At 36.8% G+C, this 21,045-nt stretch overlaps 1 protein-coding gene across 3 annotated transcripts in view; it reads left to right on the top strand.

Annotated features, from left to right (window-relative positions):
* The window catches only part of LOC124777093 (serine/threonine-protein kinase mig-15), a 342,698-nt gene that overhangs the window by 192,594 nt on the left and 129,059 nt on the right, over window positions 1-21,045 (top strand). For 2 of the 3 annotated variants that reach the window (XM_047252373.1, XM_047252372.1), the window contains exons 14-16: window positions 1,702-1,769; window positions 3,003-3,091; window positions 4,980-5,741. In XM_047252373.1, coding sequence (XP_047108329.1) covers window positions 1,702-1,769; window positions 3,003-3,091; window positions 4,980-5,741 — 919 coding nt within the window. The remainder of the gene's footprint in view (window positions 1-1,701; window positions 1,770-3,002; window positions 3,092-4,979; window positions 5,742-21,045) is intronic. The other variant, XM_047252374.1, reaches the window with a different exon arrangement.

The following is a 21,045-nucleotide window of genomic DNA, read 5'->3' as shown; positions in this document are numbered from 1 at the left end:
TACGGGATGCCCATTGTAGTGACCTAATACATTATGCATATCAAATGGTGCACAATATAGATTACAGTGGTTTCAAGGGAAGAGGTGGATGGTTGCATAATTTTAAACAAAGCTGCAGCAGTGGAAGAAGTAAGATAACGAAATTTCAAACAAAGCGTCAACTTGATGATGCACAGAAGACTATGGAATCAGTTCAAAAATTTGTAGATAAGATAAACAAACTTACTTCATCATTTGATAAGGAATTTGTTTTCAACTCCGACCAGTCGAGATTTGGAGAGGAGGCGCATTTGAAAGAACCCTGAAAATTAAAGGTACCAAGAGTGTTGTATCAAGATCAACTAACATCAATGCCTTAATGCATTTGTATACGATTATGGCGACCTTGAATTTGAATGGTAAATTGGTTGGAAAGTTATTTATTGTGCTGCAGGAAGTTGGAGTTGCTCTGCCCCCTACGATTTTTTCTCATGTTTGTGATCTTGCAAGGGCAGTACGGAACGTTTACATCACAGCAAGCAGGAGTGGGAAAATGGGCATAAGAGAACTACGACTAAATTATGAGCACCGCTTTTGACCAGTAACTGGTCAGAATAACTTGCTTTTGCTTGATTCCTGGCCTGCGTAAGAAAATGGTACTCCTGTAGAGCAAATTATCCTTCCTGAAAAGGGTGACATTGCAGTTCATACCATGTGGAACCATTGGACAAATTCAGTCTCTGGATGTTTGTTTTCTCCGTGCATGTAAAACCTATCGCACTGTTTGCAGTTACGCCTTAAAGGATGGCCAGCTTCACGATAAGGTCTGTGTTTCACATTTGGTTGCATGCTATCACCTTGCACAAGTTCTCTCATCCCATTACACCAACATAATTCCATATGCCGAGCTGAACATTCTACACGGTTTGTAACTCCCATGGAGTTCATCTTCGATCTTGATGGTGCGGACCTTTGCGATCATTGTGGCATGCCATTTTTCAGTCGGTGTCGATGATGGAAGATAACGGTTTCTTTTAAATATTTCTAGAATGTCGGTGATGACCATTTTGTGACTTGTACTACATATGTTCCATAGAAGATTAATCTTTGCACCTCCCGACCACATATCTTCTGTTGACCTCTTGATGCTGTGGTGTGTCATTAGCAGCTAATATTTTTCCTGTTGTAATTGTTAACCCTGCACTTTCAAATGCACCTTACTAAAGATTGGACTAGCGATCTCACACTCAAGGTTTCATTCTAAGATTTTTTTTTGTTTGTTACAGTGCAATATTACTCAGGTTATAAACTAAATTATATATAAATTCCAAACAGGTAATACCTTGCAGAACTAGCTTCGAGGGGGGGGGGGGGGGCAAAGGTGATAAAACATAAAACAATATGAATAGTATGGCAGGCAAAGCAAGGGAGGTTAGTAGAGAAATAGATGAATTAAAGTTCTTGTAAATAGATTTTCATAGGAATGCAATACTTATTATTTGCCGTATCGTCTTCAGTGAACCAAGAAGTTGTGCGTCTTCTATTTGTAGTGCTTTTACTATTTCCATAATATATTTTTGTCAATCCCATCTCCTTCCAATGCAGTTGCTTGTATTATATTAAACAGAAACCATAGTAAGTTATTGTTTGTACTGTTAATTTTGTACACTGATTGCACTAATTTTAATCTGTCTCTCTATTACCAACTTTCATTCTGTGTAGGCCTGAACTCTCCCCCTACAGGCCATTGGATCCAGGGCACCAGCCTCAGACAATGGTCATACATGAAGGTAAAATATTTTTCTGTTTTCATTACAGTTTTGTCTCTTGTACCAATTATATTAATTCAAGCAAAACTTTAGCGAAGAAGAAAGTTTACAGGTTGCTAATGTCACAGTTGCATCTTAGATGTACTATTGAGGGAAGAAAGAGAGGGTTGCAAGTTAGAACAAAACTGGATTAGTTGGAGTTAAACAATGGGTAGTGCAGATCATAGGCCAAAGTCATTTATGAATTACAACAATATCACAGAAGAAGAGTAACCTAAATATATTGTGTTTTTCAGAATTTTTACCCAGTACAACTCCACTTTTCTGGATAACATATATCACACTGTTATGCTCCCAGTATTAATGTTTTCCCACTGTTTGACATTTTCTATGTTAGGGATGTTAATTTCCACTCTTTTTTACATTATAATTCTTAATTTCACACCTTTTACTTAACAAACCACTGATAGTGAAGATAAAAAATATGATGTAGACAAGACACTGGTTTTAAAGTAGTGTGAAACACTTATTGTGCAGGTAAATGTTATCAAGTGATGTATGGTGTACAGATTTTTGGGAATATGTAGTGGTGATTTTTGAAGTGGTGGTTAGATTGTGAACTAATAGCAAAGCTACAATCGTAATTGTCACATACTTTTGGCACTTCTTTCAAAATACATTGTGTTTTCCGGTGTCAGTGGTCAGGATGAGACCTGACAGCACAGCTATAATTTAATTTTACATTTCACTGTATATTGTGTCCTACAGAATTATATTTCATTATGCCACCACCTGTCTATATACATTTAATTTCATTATGATATTTGTAGATTGTAATTCTGTGGTTTTTTACGCCTTGTTATGTAATCAGCATCAGCTGTTGTCAGATGTTATCCTGTATTTTTGCAAATTTTTCGTAGTCATTGTACATCCACAGGGTAGCAAGTTGTATGATTCGACGTTAGATACACTTATTGTCTACAGTTTGATGTCATATATGTGCATGTAACATATACCCAGCTCTTGTAATCACTTTCAAACTTTGCTAAATTTTTGATTTTTTTGTATTTATGAACTTGACACCAAATGGAAAAAAACATTCAGTGGAAGAAATTGTTTCAATTTTTTTTTTGTTAAAAATTATGAACCATTAAATTCCTCTGAAAAGTATAAAAGAGGGGTTTAATAGTACTGAATAATGTTCTGATGAAATTAAATTAATTTATGGGAAATATCAAGTAATAATTCTTTCAGGTGCTTCTTCCAGTGGTGCTCCAAACAGACCTCTGCCACCCACGCCAGATGAAGAAGAAGGCTCTGATAGGACTCTTGTCATGAAAAGGGTAAGCTCCCAGTTACAACATGATTATTACAATTTTAAATGTCAGTCTCTGTGCTTGATTAGTTATAGTTAGATGCACTGCATTCCTGTATGTTTTTGTGATCTGTTGCACAATATGTGTCAAGCTTTTGATTGGTGACTTGATGTACATAGCTTTGTGCTCTATATGGAATTCCTGTTAAGTGTTTTCATTTAATATGTGAGCTGATTGTTAGCACTTCCATTCCACAGATATTCGTTAAAAGATGGTCTACATTTTTCGAAGTTATGCGTCTGTGTAGGGTGCTCCGTCCTACATAATTTGGGTGTAAAAGAAAGCTTTTCTTTCATGGAAATGTGTGCTTATTTTGTAATTGGTGTTAAAGTGGGTATTTAGCCTTGCCATTACCTGGTACCTTAATTATCTCTTATCTAAAATTGCTGTTTCCTAGCAAGAACTTTTGTGTCTGTATTATTTTAACTTTTCGTTTGTTATTTGCGACTTGAATAAATTCTGCACAGTTGTGCAATATAGTAGTGTGACATAACCCATTACTGTGATTGTGGTTCAATGCTAAACAAAACAGTTTCACAGCTGATCAATGTTTTGTTTTGTGCATTTTGTGTAGCTAAATGTTGCATATATAGCATGTAATTTGTGCCGCTGTTCACAGTATCTTATTTTGGCAAATATCATTAAACAAATCTTATATTTAAATTTGAGGATGCAGAGGAACGACATTTACTACAAGCACATCAGTGAATAGAGACTTTCTTTTATTCACTATGTAAAATCTTGTACCTCTGTCATAATATGTTAGAGAACAAAAGGTATCAGACACTATGTTATGAGACATAATTATCATTAAAATGACAAAAGAGATGCTGCTATTTGCTTAGGTATGCTAACGTAGCAGTGTGTTAAAATCAGTTCTTCATTTGAAATGTATGTTTCATATGCCCATTTGCCAGTCAGTGCCAGTTGTATATATGCTTTGACAGGTTTAGCATATGATGGCAATAAACTTACGCACACATTTATAGTTTGAGCACAATAAACAAACGAAGAAAACTGACATTTTAAGTTTGTAGCATTGGATGAATTGTGTGCAAAAACTGACATCATGTAAGTAGAAATGCCTCTCCATTTCAGATATTGTAGCTAACCAAAAAGTTTACACCTGGAAAGAGGGGACGCTCATTGTATATGAACAACTGTGTAGTGGAACTTTAATTTGAAATCTGATACCTCCTAAGTGCTACATGCACCAGAATTCTCATAAGAAAAGGTACTCTTGCAAACTTGTCAACAGCAATCGTAGCCTTAAACGTGGTCCCCGTATTTTATGTTAGAATAGTCCAAGCCTCCCATTTCTTAGCTAGTGTTCTTTCACTGCTCATAAAGATGAAATAAAAATTTTGAGGAAAACTCTCAGTGGTCTATTGCAGTCTGTTTGTTATTGTTCCACTAGTTACTTAACTTGCTATTTATCTATTGTATATTGTGTTTCAGAAAAATAAATTTCATGTCAAAAAGAGGATTCCATAGGTTGGTTATTATGGAAACATAAGTTCTGAATCATATTAAACATAATTAGGATAACAGAAAAATGTTATCATCTTAAGTACATTTGTGGGTAATCATCTCTTTTTCTTCAGTAAGTCCTACTGATTGTTGGGCCTTGTTTAAGCAAAGTCCTTCCTATTGTTGGGGTATGGTTAATCAAATTACTTTCTTAGTTTCCCTGTGTAACGTTATTAGTACAGGCATTCACATTTGGGTGGATTTACAGATAACTTGGATGACTGCACACAACCATTTTTTTTAATTATTTGATTTTTGTTCATTAATCATTTTATTCTTGTTGTTATGTTGTTGTAATTGTTTTTCCTTTGCTGTGTATGTGAAGAGAGAAGCAGCAGCCAAAGCACAACAGCACAAACAAAGCCGACGATCTGAAATTGATGAGCAAAAACTGCTGAAAGAATGGGACTTGGATTTTGGTAGATATTTCCATGGTTTTAGTGAACGCTTAGACAAATTAAAGGGGGAAGATAAGACAGAAAACAATAACAAAACCAAAGATAAAGACAGTTGTGATGTTAGCAGCCAGAATGATGTCAGTGGAAAATTTTCTGTGAATGAGCAAAAAAATGCTCCCCAGCATCGCAGAAATGAATCAGATTCCCGCATTTCAGTGCCATTTGGATTTCGACGTGAAAATTCTGATTTTTTCCCTGCTTCTAGTCGCCATTCTGCCATTTTAATGGAATCAAAAAATCACGGCTCTGGAATTTCATTTTCTGGTAATGGATGGAGGGGCTCTGACATTCCAGGATCATCAGTTGCTGGCTTGAACCTCCTTGGTGGGCTTGGGAAGAAGGGGAACAGTTCAAATAATAGAAATGGTGAACCTGTTCTGACAGATTTTAATCATAGCAAAGCAAGTCCAGAATTTCCTGTGAGACCACGGAGAGAGAAGACTGAGGGGGACATTGTGCTGCTGAGAAACAGACAGGATCTGCGGCACGGGCTAGAGCCTCGCTGCTTAGATGGGGAGCAGAGATTCTCTCGTGATGCAGATGGCATGCGGAGACGGAGGAGTCAAGCTGTAGATAGCAGCACAAGCAGCATTGCCACGCTCGAGATCGGAGAGTACAGCCTCCGACAGGTTAGTTTCAGGGAACGAATTTTCTTCTTAGGGTGTCCTTTCTGTATCATTGCACCTTGTGTGTTGTTTTTGGTATCATTCAGTTGTACATTGAGCATAAAACTACTGGCATTCACTTGGTTATTTGAACTGATGCAGTGTTACGGTAGTAGTATGTTTACACAATAAAGATCGAATTTTATAACATATTATTATATAGTCACATATGGTCCCTGTTATTGTTGAAGTAAGTTGTTGCAGTTGGTCAGATTTAACTGAATATTCTACAGAATATATTTTTTTAAATAATTTTATTTATTTGTCAATTACTTTTTGTAAAGAGTAAAAATTATCATTTTGTGATTTCTCACTAACTACATAACTAAAAAAAATTGTCAAAATTTTCATTATGCCCCTCTTTATTGTGCTTGTAATACATTACCGTATCATTCAGGAATTATCTAGAAGGTATATATGGCATACTGTGTGTGGTTATCAAAGTACCTTTGCTATAAATATTATGTCATGGTTTGTAATTATTTGTGGAACAAGTGTGTTTGCCAGTGGTTCCATGCTGTCTGCATTGAGTGGTTTGGATGTATTAACCTTTTGTGAATACTAAATCTCCTTATTCTTATGCATCAATGGCTGTGGAATCTAATTCTTAACATTCTCTAACATGTCAGCTCAGAGCTTTCGTAACACAGAGTGCAGTAATAAAATGCTGAAAAGCTTAAAAATACGCTAATCACTTTACTTCACTAACTACTCTCTCACAGCTAGGACAGGCAAAAGTATCCCCTTCACATTATCTGTGTAGTTTTTGTGTTCTGGGTATAGATTTTGTGTAATGTATAACAATTTTCTGACATGGACTGGTATAATCTGATCAGCCATTTGTAAGCCAACTCTCTCTCTCTCTCTCTCTCTCTCTCTCTCTCTCTCTCTCTCTCTCTATCTATCTATCTATCTATCTATCTATCTATCTCACTCTCACCCCCTCTTCCTGTAATATGCTACTAAAACTTATGAAGAAACTGATGAAAATATGGCAGCTAGTCAGGTACATTTTGCAGGAAAGGTTTATACAGATTTTGAAATGTAGAAATTTTGTGTAGTAAAAGCACTGTGTTTTGGCACAGATTAATTTCTTCTTTGACGTGACTATTAATATTGTTTTTGTTATGTCGCCTTGACGGGTATAAAACAGGATAGACAGAAAGTGGCAAAAAAAAGTATGGAATGCAGGAAATTGACCATTAAGGAAGAAATACTAGGTTTAAAAGAGAGAAAAAGGGAAACTTAAGAGAGAAATCAAAGATTTCCTAGTCATGTTATGATTTATTCTAAAATGATAATGTAACCTGTAAACTATTAACCTTTTGAATAAAATAAGAGTGAAAGTGATCAAAATGGCCAAACTGATGATTATAATACACACTGAAGAAACTTAAAACTACAGGCCACGTAAAGTCTTTAGTTTAGTTCTCAAACATCGATGTAATAAGAGCTCATTTAAATTTGTTTTAAGAAAAAAGTGGAGTATAAAGGCATGGCAGTTGCTTCTCCTATATAGCACAGTTGAAGCTTTTCACTTTTAAGGTATACAGAAATTCAGTCAGTATTAATACCATACTGTGGATGACTTGTGAGTGCTTGTGTACTTTGCAAATTCTTTGAAGTTTTTGTAGACTGCATTCAGTAAATCAGTATAATAGTCCAATGTATATCTCATTTAATACTGACTTCTTTCTCAGAGAGTTTACTTATTCTTTTTTCAGATAATGAAATCGCCTCACCACCTATTTATTGACGTATTTACTGTGTGCAGCACAGTGAATGTCAGGAATGAATTCGTATTATCCAATATTGTGGAAGCCTCATCATCCTGAATATGTTCTTAATATATGTGTTGTTCTGTATAATTTTACTGCAGTCATCTATCCATTCTTGCAAGATACTGTGCCTCCCTTCTTTGTGGACAAATGTAGATACTTCACAGAGCTCTTTTATAGCAGATGGTAAAAAATAAAAATTGACATAGTTGCAGTCTTAGTTGACATCATTTACAACACACAAAATTAAGAGTTATCATTGTTGTTGTCATCGTTGTCCTCATCGTCCTCTGTCTGAAAACAGGTTTGTTTCTGCTCTCCACACTAGTCTATTCTCTATGAGTCCCTTAGTGCACTATGTGATCAAAAGTATCTGGACACCTGGCTGAAAATTGCTTACAAGTTCGTGGTGCCCTCCATCAGTAATGCTGGAATTCAGTATGATGTTGGCCCACCCCCTTAGCCTTAAAGACAGCTTTCACTCTTGCAGGCATACATTCAATCAGGTGCTGGAAGGTTTCTTGGGGAGTGACAGCCCATTCTTCACAGCGTGCTGCACTGAGGCCTGGATGTTATTGTCATGTAACTACTCTGCCACAGGCCATGCATTATGAACAGGTGCTCGATCATGTTGAAAGATGCACTCGCCATCCCCAAATCGCTCTTCAACAGTGAGAAGCAAGAAGGTGCTTAAAACATCAATGTAGGCTTGTGCTGTGATAGTGCGATGCAAAACAAGGGGTGCATCGCATTCTGCTCTCTCATAATTTCTAATGACTACTGAGGTAGCTGATATGGAGTACCTGGCAGTAGGTGGTAACACAATGCACCTAATATGAAAAATGTATGTTTTGGGGGGTTTCCGGATACTTTTGATCACATAGTGTATCTCCCTAACTATTGCAACTTCCGTTTAGTTGAATCCGTTTATTGTAGTCAGTCCTTCGCCCCATCTACAGTTTTTTTCCATACTTTCCACCATTATCAAATTAACTGTCCTTGATGCCTCAGGATGTGTCCTGTTAACACATTTCTTGTTTTACTCATGCTGTGTCATAAATTTATTTTCTTTGGGATTTGATTCGGTACCTCTTGATTAGGTTTTTGATCTTTCCGTCTATTCTTCAGCATCCTCCTTTATCACCTCATTTCAGAAACTTCTATTATCTTCTTTTCTGTACTGTTTATAGTTCACATTTCACTTCCATACAGGACTTCATTCCATACGAATACACTGGTGTGCAAAACTTATGGACAAAAGCATCTTTCACATGATGTGTCACTTCCAAGTAAGGTAGTTTGTTGGAATTTGGTCTGTTTGTAGAAAGAACTGCTACAGTTTGGTACAGAAAACATATGCAAGGAGACAAAGAGAAGTGACGCTTCTTTATTTAAAGACAATTTGTGGTGCTCTCCTGGACATTACAAAAGGCAGGGCATGGTTCCTAATAGAATGTGCAATCACCACTGCCGGCAATGCTGTACAATGTGCTCCCATGCTGGCCATAAGTTGGTAGGGAGGTATTGAGGCAGAGCTTTCCATTCCTTCACTAGCACAGTTGGCAACTGCTAGAGTGTCGTCGATGCATGTGAACATGATGCAATATGTGTCTCTAACACATCCCAGATTTGGCAACTGCTAGAGTGTCGTCGATGCATGTGAACATGATGCAATATGTGTCTCTAACACATCCCAGATTTGCTTTGTGGGATTTAAGTCAGGGGGAGGAACAGGCTAGTCCATTTGCTGAATACTCTCTCATTCCAAGAGCTTCTCTACCTTTGCTGTCTGAGGCGTTTGCACATTGTCATCCACAAAAATTAAGTCATGACTGAATGCAGCCTGAAAGGATGCATAGGGGGAAGGAGTACAGTATCACAATAATGTTGAGCAGTGAGTGTACTATGTTGAAAGATTTGAAGGTCAGTATGCCCAAGCAACATTATGCCTTCCCACACCAGTGTTGAGCACTGAGTCTACTGTGTTGGAAGATATGCCCAAGCAACATTATGCATTCCCACACCATAATACCCGGATCACCAAAATTGTTAGATACGACAGTGTTTCTGGCTAGAGATCAAAACATGTTGTGCCCTTACTTCCCATATGGGGAAGGCAATATGCAACCGCATCGAGCAGTGCATGCGGAGGGGTTCTTGGAACAAGAGGATATTCGACAAATGGATTGGCCTTCCCCTTCCCCAGACTTAAATACCTAAATTGCATCAAGCATATGTGGGTTACATAGGGGAGACATTTTGCTGCGTGTATGCATGCACCAATGATCATCCACCATTCGTCAACCTTGTAGATAGACGAATGGAATGCTGACCACAAGAACTCCTTACCAACCTTGTCTCCTGCATGTGTTGCCATCCATGGTGATCACACACCATATTAAGAGCCATGTCCTGCTTTTCGTAGTATCCAGGGTACCACCGTGAATCGCAGCATCTTAAGGGAAATTATTGTCTTTGATAAAAGTGTCATTTCTGTTCATATCTTTGCATATTTCTCTCAGTTATCTTCTATACTATACTGTCACAAGACAAGCATACAACGAACTGTTAATCTACAGTTTTCATTTTTAATCAGGAGTCAATAGAAGGTGAATCGCCATTTTTTATTATGTGGATTGGACAAGTTGCCAGATTGAGCTTGGAATCCTTACCATTTTCATCTGGTCATGGAGCATTTTGAATGTGTTTTAAGCCCCAGTGGCCTTGACATTTGCTATATCATTCCAAAGTCATATTTTTATTTGTGTTGGTACCACAGCAGAAAATGTTGCTGCATAAACAGGTTTTTGAGAAAAAGGAAATAGTCATAAACTCAAGATTGCAGTTTGAATTTACTGAAATTAGCCACTACAAGTTTTGAAGTACATTCTTTCATCTTCACCTGCCTACGAGGACATGCATTTATTGCTGTAAATTTAATTATCTGAAAAACTTCACTTTGTTGTTGTGCAGGAAAGGAAACTTCTTTAAATGATAAGTGAAATGAGTCCTATCATGATGTGGAGAAATTGGCAATTGTTTTAAAATAAGGTTTCGTCTTATTTCAATATTTTAATGTATCTGGAAATAGAGTGTTGATGAGAAACTAGTAAAATGTATGCTTCTTAGATGTAAACAAGCTGCAAACAACTACCTGAAATTCTTTCCAGTTCTTCCATTATCTCAAACTATTTAATCTACTCTGTACTTTGTGGGGTGGCATATTACATTCCTATGTGTCTTAGCACATCACTAGCTAGCTCTTACTAGTTCCCCAGTCCTGGTACAGATTTTCATGGCCATGATGAGTTGTCAAGTGGAAATTTAAAAAAATGAGTTGTCAAGTGGAACTTCAGTGTTACCCACCAAGTGAGGTGGCACTCACATTTGGGAGGAGCGGGTTTTCAATTCACATTTCCCTCCCTCCCTCCCTCGTGTTGTTTGAAGCAAATATTGGGAAGATCCCTTGTAAAAGGACACAGCCAATTTCCTTCCCCTTCCGTATATATAATGTGTGTGTGTGTGTGTGTGTGTGTGTGTGTGTGTGTGTGTGTGTGTGTGTGTGTGTGTGTGTGAGCGAGAGAGAGAGAGGGAGAGAAATCTCTAACACTATCATCAAAACTCAGTACTGTATATCCACCTTTCCAAAAACGGTACTCAACACAGAATAGTTGTGCTTATCACTTAATTGATGAAACTTCAAAAGCCAAAGGCCACCATTTAAACTATTGTTAGTGTGGAAGTGAAAGACATCATTGTATTTATAGAACTTGCATGGAACAATCATCTGAGGTTTTAAAACAGCTTAGATTTGTAAACTAGCTCCTTGGAGTTTTGACTTCCATATCACATTTAGCATTTTGAGCTTTTTGTTTCAAGATCAACTTTAAAAATGAGTAAAGACTATCTTCCTGATTCATTCTTGAACTGTAACATTCAGGGAGATAAACTTGTGTAATGGCATTAAACTAAGATAATCATTAAAAAATAAATCTATGTTGATGGGCAGCTGCACTCTGCTTGACACGTTATTATGCCATTAACACATCAGAAATTTTGTGTTATAAATAATTCTCTTTAATTTATCCTAGCATGAGGGAATTTAATGGTAATGTCACTGTTACCAAAATGCTTTATTTTGGTATGAGATGTAAGTTAATATCTCGATTATGACTTTATCACAAGATCAAGGCAAAATGAAGTTTGGAATACAAAGACGTGCCAGTTTCCATATTGTTAATTGTGGGGGGGGGGGGGGGGGCTAGTTGGCATAGACTTTGTTTTTTTCTTTTTTTGTGCAGTATTTGGAGAAAATGTGGTGAATGCTTCAAATAGCTTAATATTTTGGCTTCAAAACTATGTAGGATCCAGTAATTAAATTTGTGTTTGGGTAATGCGGAAAACACTTTTCATAAAAGCTTGCACCTATCCCAACAAACTTCCTGTGCGGGGTTAGTTGGTATACCCTTAGGTTGTATGAATAGAAAAAGTAGGCATAACAGCACAACATTTCAAGAAAAAACGTTTCTTATATCAAAAGCTGGAGTACTTCTTTTTGGAATTTCTCTTTTAAGAAATAACACTAGAACAAAAATGAATTCCACTTAAATTTATTAACAATATTACATAAACGTAGTATATTTACAAATTATGAATTTTCAAGAAAAATAAGTTGTTGTTGTTATTGCTATCTGCAATTATTCAAATAGAATAAGTTCACTGTTTGAGGAGTTGGTTGCTCGTTTATGTGAACAGGTGAGTTCAGTTTCCACACAATTTTACCTCGGCCATACCAGACTGAATCATTCTCTGATTAACATTACAGTCAATGGCGAATATGAAATAATCTCATCTTGCCATCTCCAGTTTTTCAACTTTTTGACCATGGTGGACACATGAATCTCTTTTCCATCTCATTTACATTCCTCCCAGGATATTGATGGGCTCGGTACTTCACCAAAACAGTCATTTACATGGTATTCCAGGTTATCAGGGTGCCCTTGCAATTGTGTGGCATTTTTGGTTGGTCTCCTTTGATGTGAACTGTTGGTAGAGATACGCCAGCTGACCCGATACCAAACTACGCCAACTAGCCCCAAATGGGTATGAAAAACAAAATGATAGCATACAATCCCATACAACAGAAACTAAAGACTGGCCTCAACCTACTTGTCCATCAGAAGAGATGGATTTATGATAAAAAATTTACACACCAATCAGAAAAAGAATCAAACTGAGGTCCTTCCTTTGTGACATTTCCAAGCATACTGACATAGGGTAGATGGTGCACATCTACATACACTCATCACTAGCATGATGACAGCACTTTAGCTCCATGGTTGTAGAGGAAATAGAATCTGTGTGCCAGGTCATCCCTTGTGCGAATTAATCCTGTTTTCCCTACATACAAGATGCAACAGAAAAATGAAATCAAAACAAAAATTTTTATAACTACATTGGATCAGAGGTTCTTGGCATTCAAACTATTCAGTAATGCCTTAAAGATCTTTTAAAATATTGTGGAACATTTATGGTGACAATAAAATATGGAGCATAATAATAATATCATAGAAAAGTCTCTACTGTTGTGGAGTACAATTGCTTACTTATATTGGTTTGTTGATGCTGTGGGTAGTAGCGAGAATTATTGCTCGATAATACTCGTATTATTCTGCTGTTACTGAGCGAGGTGGCGCAGTGGATAGCAAACTGGACTCTCATTTGGGAGGACCATGGTTCAATCTGGCGTTTGACCATCCTGCTTTAGGTTTTCAATGGTTTCTCTACATCGCTTCAGGCAGATGCCGGGATGGTACCTTTGAAAGGGCACAGTCAACTTCCTTCCCCATCCTTCCATAATCCAATGAGACCGATGACCTCGCTGTTTAGTTTCTTCATCACACAACCCAACACCAACCCATTCTACTGTTATTTGTACATATTAAATTCAAGTGTAATACACATGTTCAGTATTGAACTGTTTGCACCTAGGTGTCCTAACATGCCTATTAAGACCTGTGCTTGGTGGCACAGTTGGTGCCTAATGATGGCTTCAGAAAAAGGGGTCTAAAAGTAGCAGATGAGTGTTCTGCAATATGTGCAACACTCATTTTGGGTGCTTAAGAAACTTGAAAGATCTTGTTGCAAAGAAATTGTTATACCAAATTTTTACACTCATGTTGAAACAGCTGAAATGCATCCTTAGATCACTGGGCATTTCTAGCAGAAACTGATGTGTCATGTGGAATGATGGTAACATTGAGACTGAAAAAAGGGAGAAATTACAATGCTGTGTTTAGCGACTGTGGTCAGATAGATTGTTCTATCCATAGACCTGTAATGAGGAAATCCTCAACCATGTAGAACATGTCAGAAAAACAAAATTATGTAATAAAGCAATGAAAAATCGAGGATGGAATAACAATAACAATATGAATCACATGAGATTGCTGCTCAGCATATAAAGGAGGCATTGAGTGATAGAGAATTGAATAATGTCCTATGTCTACTTTTAAATGTGCCTATCTATCACTCAGTGCCTCCTTGATGTGGTGAGTAGCAATCTGTCATAATTTATATTATTAAAATTATGTAATACATATATTGAAGAGCACTAATATGCTAATGTTCACACTGGAGGTACTAAGTGAAATCATACTGGAAGATACAGATCTATTTTCGTTTGTAAATTAAAAACAAAACTTTTCAGAGTCATTTAAACATATGCTTACTAAGGTGTGTAGTGTAATACATACACTATTGTGGTCAAGGATCAGCAAAATAAAGAAAATAGTTCGCAGTTATTTCTTACACAGATTGCATTACTGTGCAAAAGAGGTACAGAAATTAGATTTTACATAAAAGTCTTTTTATATGTGACGTTGAAGGAGGAGGAGTTGGAGTTGGCTGTTAATAAAGGATTCAGGCTCCTCTTAAACAGTACTTTTAAGTAAACTTTTATAGTTCAAGGAAAGTTGAACAAAAGTATATCTGAATTATCAACACCCTTCTGGACAAAATATATACTGGATGGGGATATACTTTAATAGTATTTTTGGTGATTTTGGGGAAATTTTTTCATGTAGATTGAGAATTCCATAGAGTACAGTGTTTGTCTGATGGTTTTGCCAGATTTGGGACTCTGTAAGATATAAGTGAAATGATAGGGAAAGTAATGAAAGATTGGCAATTACAGTGCTCTCCAGAAGCATTTTAATGACAAGAACACAGCAAAAGAAAGTGTTGAAGTGGTCAGGATTTTTTTACCACTTTCGAATGAGAGTTTTCTCTAAAACTGCGCACAAAGACGGTGGATTGGTTTGAGTCAGGCAACAATGGCCCAGTACTTTAAAGAGCAACAGATAAACATTACTGCAAAAGTTGTGCACTCATCTGTAAGTTCCATTTTCCATATGCTTGCCACAGTACTGCAGTACTGAAAAATTTGAAACCACAAATTTTCAGATTTAAATAGAAAGGCTTCCCTGTGACACATTACTTTTACTCTGTAAAAGTTCCCTGTGACACATTACTTTTACTCTGTAAAAGTTCCTTTTTGCTGTAATTTGTTATTGGTCTGAATATATTATTCCAAGTCTGTCAAGATAGCCTTGTCTTCATTCTGTGAACTATTTATTGACTTGTTCCATGCTGCAGTAGCTTTGACTCACATCATCTCATAGAAACTGAAGGAAAGAAATGAAATAAGGAGTATACCCTGATTGTAAAGTGATAACTACATTGTTATTGAACTGCTCATTGTAGGGAAAAAATAAGGGAATATTTGAAACATTAAATTTAAACATATTCTTCTGTCTCGTAAGGAGACACAGCACTTTCAAAATGAAACTGTGTCCAGCTTGAAAAATGATACCTGTGTAAAATATGAAATATAACTCACTGTGAACCACAGTAACCAACTTGTTTCCTATGTTAAGAAGGAAAACACTGTAAATGGAAGATTTTGTAGTGAAATATTTCATTATAACATTTAACTGAAAATTAAGTTTTCAGTGCTAAAATAGATGTACTTTGTGTTCAGTGATGGCTGACTTGATGTAGATTATACCACTTATTTATTTCCATAAGTAGTATAATTGTGGCAATTTTTTCTTCATCTTTGTCTAGGCAGCCAAGTTCTCGGGCTTTAATGATCCTGTGGCCAGGATTAACTTCCATGCATCATAATAACTTGTTATTGTATGCAGTTATTTCTTGCATCAGTTGACATCACCAGGGGCTGGCATACTGATAAGACAAAATTCACACAATTGTTCATCAAAGCACCAAGAAACAAATCCAGTAATTTGATCCTTGCAGACCTGAATTTTTTTCTAGCAGAAGGAAAATTTTTATTTATGTGGTAATGCTCTTAGGTGTTTTTTTAAATTACTTTAGTTGCAAGATTTATACAAAAACATGTTCTTGTTTTGAAACATACTTTGTACACTTGGCTTCATTTTATGGACTAAAATAACTAATTACAAAATATTCTCTGTTGTGGTAAATACCAAAATGATCATTCAATAATTACAATGAAAAATAACAATATTCAATTATACAGTGCAATATAGTGAACCAACCACATCCGTGTATTCTGGTAACCACAAGCTGCTGCACACTGCTACATTGACTTACTGATACTTTTATAGTGATGTCCAACAGTTGGCAGCACCTCCGCATGATGAAAAGGTTGAACATTCAGAAATGTGTGTCTGTTCTGTCGCAGTTAAGACACAGTAAAAGATAATGTCCACATTTTTAGTCAGAGGGTCTGAAAAATGTACACTCTAAAAAAAGCATTGCACATATCACATGGTTAGGACCTATCTTTGCTGGTACTAATACTTGTCATAATGTTTTATTGGTACTTATCGACAAACATTTTCTCTTATATTTAATATACCATTTTCTGTTAGTCTTGACATCTGAGAACTGGTGACCATGTTTACTTCAGTTTTGCCTGGTACTGGCTACTACATGGAATTGTGTGTGTGTGTGTGTGTGTAAACCCTTTACACAGAGCCATCTTATAGACACATGCACAGCCACCTGCCCTCCCCCCCCCCCTCCCCCCCTCCCCCTCCCAAAGACATACACAAAATATTCCTTCTGAGAATCATCAGTTAACTTGTTTTGTAATGTGATGGTCTTGTCACAATCTTCTTCTGTTTCTAATGAAGATATTATCAATTTCGTATTTTGGTTGTGTAGATGGAGTTACCCCAAATATTTTATATGGCATCCCATGACAGGAAGAAACAAATGCCCCATCATACTGTTGTCATCAGTGTGATCAGTTGGAGAATAAAACTAAAATGTAAAAAGCATTTTGTTAATGAATACAAAAATATTTTCCACCATCTCATCCTGTAAGTAGCCATTATCTGCACTAGTGCTGCCTGTGTAGCACAAAATTTAAAAGATACATAGAAACACCAAAAAACCTCTCTCTCTCTCTCTCTCTCTCTGTGTGTGTGTGTGTGTGTGTGTGTGTGTGTGTGTGTCAAGCAATGCTCCAAGAGCAAGCTATCTCTCTGTGGGGAGAGATTTGACAACAGATCTGTTGGTAACATTCTCCATCAGTAAAGAATAAAGTTCAATGCGGAAAATAGTCAACTGGTGTCTTGCAGTACAAAAACATTTTTCTTACAATGAAAATGATCCATCACTACCAATATTGACGGGTACAGAGCACTGATTCACGGCAACATATTTGCCAAGTGGAGCTGAGGTACGATGGCCTATCTTTAGAGTGTAGGAGCTCCATCAGACAATAAAAAGCTTACTTTTTCATTGCTCCAAGATAATTAATCATTTTCTTTGCCAAATGTATGCACATTTTATTCTAGGGTATGTCAAATTTTGAAACGGAGAGGTAGCAATCATTTGAAACTCAGTTCGGGTGAAAAAACTTGTATTCAGTGTTGAAACGTTGCAACACAATTTGGAATTCATATGTGGATTTTTGATGTGACAATTTTGTAGGCCAGTTGTGAGGAATGAATTTACTGTGTTATTTCACTTATTGAATGCAGGAGCAGCTCCAAAACCTATTTTCTTTTTCTTTTTGTACCATTTATGAGAGATTACGATGCCTACAGGCTCAGTTTTTTCAGCAATTGTCCCACAAGATGTGATCCTTTACCTAACTTCTAGTTTAATGTGAACATTAGTGGCTTATGCCAAGTAACAAATGTGAATTCATGACCTTCAAGTGTATGTCCAAACCATTGGTTTAAGCATATCCTGGACACAGCTCTTACTCATATGCTGACCAGCTTATTTTTGAAGAGGACAACCATTTTCATTCTGTAGTCAATATTTGCTAGAGATGATCAACTGATTATTGCAAAGCATCCCCTTTCCCAGTTAATGTTGCACTCACTGTACCATCTATAGATGCCAAAGGTGAATGGCGACCTATGAAAGTAACTTCTATAACAGCAACTTTTAATTTTACAAAGATAGTAATTTGGCATTAACCAATGACTGAATGGCAGCTGTTACTCTTTTTCAGTACACTTGGAGTGAACTGCTGGTGTCCAAGGCACAAACAATTTCATAAACAAGCAAGAAGGAAAATTTCAGCATGGCAGCTTTGTGTTCTGAGAATCAGTCAGTGCAGTCCTATATGAATATGGGTGTTGGTGTCTTAATTAAATGATGAATTGTAGAGTGTAGCACTAGTGTTGAAGTAGACTAGGGGTGGGTGATTCCCAGGCATCGGTGCAGTAGGTTATGTTACAACATTGTGTAGATGCTTGTGTCATCAATAGTGTCTGGAGCTAATTAATAACATCATAAAATCTATAATATTATGTCAGTTAAGTCTGGCAATACCATATTTACTCGAATCCAAGCTGCACTTTTTCTCCGGTTTTTTAATCCAAAAAAGCTGCCTGCGGTTTAGAATCTAGTGCAAAGTAAGGGGAAATTCTGAAAAATGTTGGTAGGTGCCGCCACAGCTAACTTCTGCCGTCGAATATATGTAGCGCTACACAGGGATGCTTTGCAGGCACAAAAATAAATACTGGCACCAAAACCTCTGCGTCAGCAAATAAATTAAAAGAATAGGTAGAAGAATGTAAGCATTATGCCGTGTATTCTTTAGTGTTTGCTGCTGTCTCATTTAAATCCTGTCTGCCTAATAAACTACGAAACTAGAGTGAGACAACAGCAAACGCGGAAGAATATACATATCATGTCATGTTTATATTCGTATTATTCTTATGCTGAATAGTGATACAGTCAGAAATGAAGCACAGCAACTGACTAGATTTTTAAATCTAAGATGACTCTAATTTCTGTGCAGAATACAATGTACTAAAGAGGCATCTGCAAAGATTTTCAAACGGAGAAAAATATTCCCTAAACTCTCGTTCAGAACATCTTCTATCATACGCAGTCTATTATTTGGTTCTTGTTGATCATTATCAAAGAAAGCAGCAGTGTAAGTAACAACAAATAGCAGTCTCTTGCCTTCGTTTCGCTTATGAGAACATTCCTGTCCGTTTCTTTTTTTTTTTTTTTAAGCGGCGGTAGCGCACACAAAAGCAAACCATGCCGCGAACGGCTACAGTTCATAAACACTCATTATCAGAATGCAACAAACAATGCATGACACAGTACAATAATGCATTTTCAGCTTAGAGTGACGTAAACACATATAACAAAGAGAATGGCACTTATCAGATCAAAGCAAAATAAGCAATCGATTCAAACCACCCGAAGCACTTGGAAAAGGAAGGGTACCCGCATAAATACGGATGGAGCGCCTGACACATAGCAATGGCTACTTGGTAAATCTTAACTGTTAAGCTTACGACTCGAACCAAACTACTGTAGCCGTATCTTCATCTTTTCGACCTTGTGTCTCACATTACAATGGATCAACTTTGTTTCGATTTGGAGGTGCGGTCTAAAAATTTTCTCTCCCCTTGAATTTCGAGTCTCAAATTTCAGGTGCAGCTTAGATTTGGGAACATTTTTTTTTTCCTTGATTTCAGGTCTTATTTTTCAGGTGAGGCTTAGATTTGAGTGCGGCTTAGATTCGAGCAAATACAGTAGTCTGTAAAATGACAGAAAGCTGTGTCATGATTAAATGAACAACGTTAGCAACAATGAATTTTCAAACAGCCATGTCAGACGTAAAAACCTATCAGCTGCTTTGAAGATGCTCTGTCTGCAGTGTAAAGGTTGTTGTCAACAGACATGCAGACACCTGTATCATAGGGGAACTACACTTTCCATGTGTTCTCTTACAAAAAGTTGATGACAGTCTTGCTTGGAATTAGTTGCTGTCACTACATTCTTCCAGTCATGTTCCCCTTAATGCAGTGTGGATTACACTGGTGGTTTATAGCTGCAAAATTTTGGTAATACCAGGAAATACTTCTATACAAAGATTGTGTGAGGGGCAATGTATATAATTCATTTAGGGGCCAGCCATATACCTCATTAGGATAGGTGTCTTTGGTTGAAGTGCTGCTGTAATCTTGTCAGAAGTATTCTGGAAAAATGGAAGTATTCTGGAAAAATGCATTCCTTCAATATGATCTACTGTCTATGTCACAAAAAGTGTCTTATATTTATTGTTTGGTAAGTGTGACAGCCAGATGTTTTTCAGGATGTCTTCACTTTCTGCATTGCGTACAACTATTTTGTGATGATGTAGCGGCTCTGATGGTGCGTGATTATACCAAGCTATGTTCCATAGCTTCTAAAGGCATTTGGATTAACACTGTGATAAACAGCTGATGGGAGCATGTTTAGTGACTTTATGTTCTCCGAAAACATGTATCCATCTATTAACTGAGACTGGCAACTACATAGATGTGCTGAATATAATCAGTGATAATACAGACATCACAAATTGGCTGTCGAGCTGCACAAACCATAGTATGTGTGACTGTGTAGCCAAAGTGGTAACAGCTTCATTACGATCTGGCTAGCAAGTACATTTATAATTGTTACGTCAGAGTTTTTAGTACTGTGTGCTAATGATGGTAATTGATAATAATACACAAAACTATGACTGATAAAACATTATGTAAACTATTTATCTTTGCTCTGTCAATTCATGTTCAGCTCACCAAAATACTTTTTCTAATTATCATGCCATGGTCCCGAATGTTGTGAATTAATTTTTGTTTAAACACCAAGATTAATATAAAAAGACAGCTGAGTTACTTGAATATTTCTCTGTATTTGAAGACACTGTTAAAGACTTTCATTAATGTGCACTCTGCTACTCCAAGTTTGATCCTCCCATGCTAAGGAAAAATAATTTTGACAGTATCTTGTTTTCATCCCATTATGCACTTTCCAGACACTTAACGCAATGTGTAGGCCTTTTTGGTTGAAGGTGGTTGGAATGAAGCTATAAATTCCTCTTGGTATCTATTAAAATAGGGAAGAAATGGTAGTTTGAATTAATACTGTTAATGACAGTGTTATGTTTGGTAACATTTCTAGCAAGGTATGCGAAT

Source organism: Schistocerca piceifrons, chromosome 2 (assembly GCF_021461385.2).
Source record: "Schistocerca piceifrons isolate TAMUIC-IGC-003096 chromosome 2, iqSchPice1.1, whole genome shotgun sequence".
NCBI lineage: Eukaryota > Metazoa > Arthropoda > Insecta > Orthoptera > Acrididae > Schistocerca > Schistocerca piceifrons.
This window is presented reverse-complemented; position numbering and strand designations above follow the sequence as displayed.